Source organism: Gavialis gangeticus, unplaced genomic scaffold (genome assembly GCF_001723915.1).
Source record: "Gavialis gangeticus isolate Ggan-Ray unplaced genomic scaffold, GavGan_comp1, whole genome shotgun sequence".
Classification (NCBI taxonomy): Eukaryota; Metazoa; Chordata; order Crocodylia; family Gavialidae; genus Gavialis; species Gavialis gangeticus.
Genome location: NW_017729032.1, coordinates 19,947,016 through 19,954,442, shown reverse-complemented (window position 1 = coordinate 19,954,442; position 7,427 = coordinate 19,947,016). Strand labels below are relative to the sequence as shown.

The 7,427-nt window shown below is 45.2% G+C and overlaps 1 protein-coding gene across 1 annotated transcript in view; it reads left to right on the top strand.

The window, feature by feature from the left end:
* SLC36A4 (solute carrier family 36 member 4) overlaps window positions 1-7,427 on the top strand; it is a 326,381-nt gene that overhangs the window by 2,546 nt on the left and 316,408 nt on the right. Inside the window, exons 2-3 of the mRNA XM_019525419.1 lie at window positions 964-1,054; window positions 3,625-3,713. Coding sequence (XP_019380964.1) covers window positions 964-1,054; window positions 3,625-3,713 — 180 coding nt within the window. The remainder of the gene's footprint in view (window positions 1-963; window positions 1,055-3,624; window positions 3,714-7,427) is intronic.

Genomic DNA, 7,427 nt, shown 5'->3' with positions numbered 1-7,427 from the left:
TGCTGGGAAGATCTGAGGCTGTGCCAGGTGGCTAGTGGCGGTGCTGGGAGTGGGGCCGCAGTGAAATTTGTGGTGGCTGCCGCCCTTCCCAGTGCTGCTGGTGCCTACTCTGAGCCTAGCCCCTGCCAAGAAGAGCCAAGCAGCTCTGGCTCCAGCCCACCCACCCGTCAGCCCCACGCAGACCTGGGGGGCACACGCTCCCCCACCTCCCGCCCTCCCAGTGTGCAAGCAGTAGTGGGAACTGCCCCCTCCCCACAAGCTGTCTCTGTCCCACACCCCCTGCCCAGCCTGGGTAGTGCCTGCCCCTGTCCCCTCCCTTCCTCACTGCGGGGAGCATTGATCTGCCCCTCCATGCCCCTTCCCTTCCCTTCCCCCTCCCCTTCTACCATAACAGACTTACCAGCCAAAGGCAGCTGTACTGGAAATCGGATTGGTATCAGCCGATACGCCTCCTTAAATATTGGCTATCAGTATCAGCCCCCAAAATCTCTATTGGTGCACCCCTAGTAAATACTTTGGTTCTAAACCTCAACTTATACACTGAAATATGGTAACTGGTTTTTTTGTTTTTGTTTTTGTTTTTTTGGGTTTTTTTTAAAGACAAATCAGAGTTCTTGGAAAACAACGTCAGTTATACTGGACAACCCAGTAGACCTGAGAAGTAATATTCAATGAATACGAATGCTGAAAAAAAATTCTTAATTTTGTTTCTCAGGTATCTCTATATTTATGGTTGCTCAACAACTACATAGGAGGCATTGATTCTAAAACAGAATAGGCAAAAAATAACATAGTTTCAAAACTTGGTTGTTCCTCTGTCAGGCCTTTATTTTGACAAGACTTATCTTGAAATTGTTATAGTATGAAGTTATCTTCTCATTCTGTTAAGCTTTTTTTTTTTTCCCCAACAGTCTGACGTTGTTCAGTATCTCCACTGTGACTCTCTCTCTTTTTTTATTTCAGATTTGTACAAACACTTACACATCTCCTCAAAGGAAACATTGGAACTGGCCTTCTAGGACTTCCACTTGCAATAAAAAATGCAGGCGTTGTGGTAAGAATTTTTTTTTTCCTTTAGGTGGGAAAAGAGATGCTTGTGAAAGTTTCTGATTGTGCAGGAATTCAGGCTAATGCTTACTTATCTTGTCAATAATGGCTTAAACAGGGTGACATCTTATTTTTCTTTTCTGGAGTTTGGTTGTTAGGATGAAAGATTGAGAATTGGAATTCTTGGCTTTTCTTTTTGTCACTGGTTCAGTGTAAAGTTTTAATTTCTCTGTTACAGACGCGCGCGTGTGTGTGTGTGTATATGTGTGTGTGTATGCATGAAAACTTTTGATTCAGAAATTGTTTCTGAATCATGGGAGTTGTTGTTTGGGTGAATTTTTGTCCTCCTCCTTTATGGCCTGAGGTCCCTTGTCAGACTGTGGGCTTTATATCCTGTTAAAATTTTATACACCTAAGTGGAGCTTATGTAGCTTTGTAAGCAAAGCTTTTGCTATTTATGCGGAGGTGATTTCCATTAGATCTTGCATAGTTATGTTTGCCCTATACTTTTTTTTTTTTTTTTTTTTTTTTAGCGGGCTCAAAAGGCTCCATTCTATATTGGCGGATTAATGCATGGGCCAGCAGGGCCTGGGCCCAGGGACCTCTGCTAATTAGGGGCCTCTGGATGCCTAGGTTTTCTTTTCTTTTGATTATCTAGGTTTTTGTTTTTGGGGGGAGTTTTTTGCATACACTTACACCTCTACCAACCTGTCAAGTGACCACTGTGGTTCACTTGGCAAACCAAAGCATACTTTGACAGTTAAACTGTTTTAGTTCTGTTACATGGTTCACACCTGCACACCCATCACCATTCCAGTGCTTTCACCCACTGTCTTTTCAGAGGGTTTTCCTCTGAAAAATCTATACCAGTCCTCTCTCCACCATATAAGGTCTGCTGTTTCTTTCCTATCATCCTCTTCTGTCTTTTTGTAGCACCGTTATTTTTCTCTCGGCCCCAATTTAATACAACTTTTTTTTTTTTAATAAGGAAAATTTTCACGCCCCAGTCAAATTGGCCAGATCAGTTCCGAATCCTTTGAATCATTCAAAAACTTCATGTGGCCCTACTACCAGCAGGTATCCTCCAACCCAGACTTTTCAGCTTGGGGCTTCAGATACTTCCAAATCCTTTGGCAGGCATCCTATGTGCAGGCCCAAGCCCAGAGGTTTGGAGTTTGGGTGCCCCCAAGTTTTGCTTGTCCTCAGCTGTACAGCCGCAGGGGCAAGTGAGGGAAGAGTCTCCATTTCCATAAAGTAGGCATGTAGCTGAGATCCTCGAAGTAGAAGCTGGCCAGTGGGAAGCTAACTATGAGGAAGTCCTGTCTGCAAGCAGAAAAGGGTGCATCCTCCACTACACAAAGCCATTTTTAAGCCACCTACATGGTCATAGAATTTCCTGAGCAGGTTCCTGGCTTTCCACAGAGCATGCCTGAAGCAGGAGATGAACTGGTCAAAGTGAGCTATCAGGGCCCTTTGTTATTTGGTCAAGTGCCCATAGAGGACTGCTTCTCTGATCAGGGTTCTGACACCTGTCACCACCAAAAGGAATGTACAGACTTTCTGCTACACCACTGATGTGTTTTCCTTTTTCTGGTTTTTAAGGACATTTTTCACATCCCAGATCAAATTAGCCAGATCAGCCAAGTCGGTTCCAAATCCTTTGAATTGTTAAAGAGCCGTATGTGGCCCTGCTACTGGCAAGTATTCTCCACCCCAGATTTTTCGGCTTGGGGCTTCAGATATTTCCACATCTTTTGGCAGGCATCTTACATGCAGGCCCAAGCCTGGAAGCTTGGGGTTGAGATGCCCTCAGGTTTTGCCTGCTTTCAGCCACATGGCCACAGGAGCAAGCTAGGCAGGAATCTCCCATTTACATAAAGTTGGCATGTAGTTGAGATACTCCTACCTGAAGCTGGCCAGGTGGAAACTAACTATGAGGCTCTTGTAGGGAGTCCTGTTCTCAAGCAGATAAGGGTGCACTCTCCACTATATAGTGCCATATTAATTGCATTACCTTGGTCAGGGTATTTTCCCTGACAGGTAAGTATACACTCTTTGGTATTTTTGCTGTTGTTGTTGTTTTTTTTTAAGGAAATTTTTTCATGTCCCAGGTCAAATTAGCCAGATCAGGTCCAAATCCATTGAATCATCGAAGAACCATATGTGGCCCAGCTACCAGCAAGTATCCTCCACCCCAGCCTGGGGCTTCAAATACTTCCAAATCTTTTGGCAGGCATGTGCAGGCCCATGCCCAGAGGCTTGAGGTTGGGAATCCCCCGAGTTTTGCTTGCCTTCAGTTGTATGGGCTCAGGAACAAACTGGGGATGAGTCTCCCATTTCCATAAAGTCTGCCCAGTTGTTGCCTTTAAAATTGACACTCAGTTCTTCAGGAAGAATAGGGACTTCTAGTGTTTAAACTGTTTCTCTGTTCATCATATTTATTTTGAACCTGCTCATAACTAGCTCTTATTTAATAAAATGTGAAATTGCTTATAGAGAGACTTGTCTATGACAACTAGTTCTCTTAAAGTACTTCATATATTTACAACCTATGACCTGCCTTCTCTCTCCATACAGATTGGACCCATCAGCCTTGTATTTATAGGAGTTGTATCTGTTCATTGTATGCACATCTTGGTACGTTGCAGCCACTGTCTTTGTCAGAGGTAATTGTGGAGCTCTTTGTTCTGCTATAGAATTGTAAGTTGCTCTGTTTATTTTTATTTTTAATCTTTAGCCTGCAAAGTGTCTTGATGTTGCAATATTTTCAGTCCTGATTCTGAGACCAAAAGAAGGGTCACAAAGGTCTGTGTTCAACAACTAATGTCAGCTTCTAGGTATCACACAGGGATGCTTAGCTGTTTGTCATCCTCTCTTCTACAGTGCTTTGAACAATATTTGCTTTTAAATACTTAAGAGTGCTTTGCTTACTGCCTGTGTACCAAACTAGGCTTATTTACAGTTAAGTGTTACTTGCTTCTGTTTCAATTGTTCAGCCTTGTTTTGAATCCAGTGGGCAAGACAATATGTGCAAAACAAAGGAAGAGGAGTGTGGAGAAGAGAGAAGTGTATGAAAGGAAGATTTACAAAATTGGGGAAAAGATGAAAGTAGAAAAGAATGAGTAAAAAATGAACAGTGAGAAGATGAGAAATGTGCTTGGAGAAGGGTCTATAAGCACAAGCTTTTTTGACATGTATATGAGATTAGCTGACCCATTTCTCGTTCCTTTCCTGAAGCATTTTGAAAAAGGGCATGTTTTGGCAATGTGAATAGAGAAAGTGAAGAACTGAGGGGGTTGCAGGATCTCATTCTTGCCAGGGACCATTTCCGTTCTGCAAGAAGGTTTGCCTTAAATACTCCTTGTGTAAAAACAGTAGAGAGGAAAACGTATAATGGTGCAAGACCATCCATCGAATCAGTTTTTTCTAGTGCATACAGGAAAAGAGATTTAAGTAAACCAGGGAGATGATTTGGGTTAACATACAGCTGTGTTGTTCCAGTGTCCTCTGTCCACCATCTTTACTCTTTGCTTTGGATAGGAATTGTAAGTGAGGAAGGGTTTATACTCTAATGACAGGCAGTTGCACTGGTTAGAAGAAAACATGATCCAGCAGTCTGTCACATTAAATAATGTGGGAATTGATTAAAATAGGAAATTGCATGTCACATGCAAAATATTTCTCCCTGGCCCCCCACATGGCTTAATAATTGAGAGAGGTATTTATTTTTTAAATGACCTTGTTAGGGACAGTTGCATGTGGCTTTCTGCTAAATGTCTTTTATGTTAATATGGTGCGTCAGTCTTTTTGAATAGAGAGAAACTCAATTTTTAACAATTTCAAAGCAGGAAAAAATGCATTTAAATGATACTGTGGAGGAGGCAAATGTCAGACCTTCCTGTGGGGTGAGATACATTAAAATAAAGATGAGATGTATACTTAGAATTCTAGCAGATGTTGTTTCGGTAATACTATGAAGTTTGTTGACCAAGGCAATGATGGGAAGATAATGTAAAACCTGATCTAGAAGGAATATGCAAAGAAGTGACAACATGGAAGGATATTGCACTAGATAGAAAGGGATGGAATCCTAGGGCACTTATACATATGCTCCGGGAGTGTGGAGTGGGGGAGCGCTTTTAGTAGAGCAGGTCCAAGAGCCACTCTAATTAAAGTGCCTGGAGTGTGATGTGTATTACTATCCCCACACTGAAAAATGGTGGTGGGGGGCTTTAACTAAAGCTCAGTGAACAAGCTTTAGTTAAAGCACCCTGCTGTCATTTTTCAGCGTGGGGACAGTGATACACATGACACTGGAGTTTGCTGGAGCACAGTAATTACTATGCTTCAGCAGACTCAATTAATTGAGTTTCCTCTGATGCACTGTAATTACCGCACTTTGGAGCAGCCTCCCTGCAAGTGTATAGGATAGGACCTCCAATGTCCTGCTGCTGTAAAGGTTGTTAATATAAGCTCAAGAGATCTGAGGAGGAGGGCCGTGTCCTCCACTACAGAGGAAGGCAAAAAACCCACACAGTACATACCAATCTGACCATAGGGTAAAATTCTTTCCTGGCCTCAAATATGGTGATCAGTCTGACCCTGAGTGGAGGGTCAAGACCCTCTAGCCAGGAACATCCAAGCTTAATTCCCAGCAGGAACATCGACACACCCCAGTCAAAATCCCTAGGCTTGGCTGCAGCCAACAGCCAGTGCCTCTGAGGAAGGCTTAAAAAACCCCTGTAAAACATGTAGCAGTGGTGAGGAGGAACGGAAGGGTGCAGGTTTCTTTCCCTTCTCTGTGTGACAAGTAGCAAAGCCCAGAAGCATGGGAAATACCCATAGTAGAACATAGGCATATATGTGTCCAGATCATCCCAGACCAGTGGCTTTCCAACCTCTTTTTAGAAACTTTTAATGATGGAGAGTCCCCAGTTTCTCAGGGTATGGGTTGGAGGCAGCTGCAAGGGAGAGACTCCCTACCCCTGCCCCCCTTGCAGGAGAACCAGGGCTGTGCTTGCAGCTCTGGTTAGTGCTCTGGGACTGCAACTGGGGCAGCAGCAGTTGCTGACAGTCCCTGCTCATTTGTGGGGGGGGGGGGGGCCTTGCTTGCAGCAGAAGTTGGTGCCCGAGGACCTATCTGGGTAGCAGGGCAAAAACAGGGCTCACAAGCTCATCCTGCATCTGCCTGCAGAAGAGAGGAGCCTGTCCACAATCCCCAACCCTGAGGGGTAAGATAGCTGTTCCCACAGGGACTCTAGCAAGGGAAGAGCTCTCAGAGTGCCCATGGGAAGAGAAACTTTCCCTGAAGCTCTTTCAGGGTGGTTGGCAGGTCCGGTAGCCACCCTCTGCCCCACAGGAATCAGAACTATTCCTGGGGCTTCGTGGGGTAGGCGGCAGCTCTAGTAACTCTTGCCCATGGCACAGACAGCAGGGCTGTTTCCAGGGTGTTGGGGTACATGTCATCTTCCTGGACTTTAAGAAGGCCTTTGACATGGATTCCCACCACATTCTCTCAAAACGCGGTATCTGTGGCATTGATGCCTACACTGTCAGATGGGTGGCAAATTGGCTAGATGGCAGCACCCAGAGAGTGGTGGTGGACAGGTCGTTTTCAACCTGGAGGGATGTGGGCAGTGGAGTCCCACAGGGCTCGGTCCTGGGGCCTGTACTGTTCAACATCTTTTTCAGCTATCTGGATGTGGGTGTGGAATGCATGCTGTTCAAATTTGCTGACGACACCAAGTTGTGGGGTGAGGTGGACTCGCTGGAGGGGAGAGACAGAATCCAGCTAGATCTAGACAAATTACAGAGGTGGGTGGATGAAAATAGGATGGAATTCAATGCAGACAAGTGCAAGGCACTGCATCTAGGGAGAAGGAACCAGCAACACACCTGTAGGCTGGGGAACACCCTTCTTGTCAACACAGTTGTTGAAAGCACATTGTTGACTCCAGGATGAACATGAATTGCCAATGCGAGGAAGCAGTCAATAAGGCCACAAGGATGCACCTTGTTGTGCATCCACAGATGCATCACAAGCTGGTCCAGGGAGGTGATCCTTCCTCTCTAGGTGGTGCTAGTCAGGCCGCAGTTGGAGTACTGCATCCAGTTCTGGGCACCACACTTCGAGAGGGATGTGGCTATCATTGAGAAGGTCCAGAGGAGGGCCACTTGCATGGTCAAGGGGCACTGGGGCAAGCCCTACGAAGAGAGGCTAAAGGGCCTGAACTTATTCAGCCTCCACAAGAGAAGGCTGAGAGGGGATCTGGTGGCCATTTACAAACTCAACGGGGGGACCAGTGAGAATTGGGGGAGGCTCTGTTCCCCCTGGCCACCACCTGGGGCTACTAGGAATAATGGCCACAGATTGTTAGAGA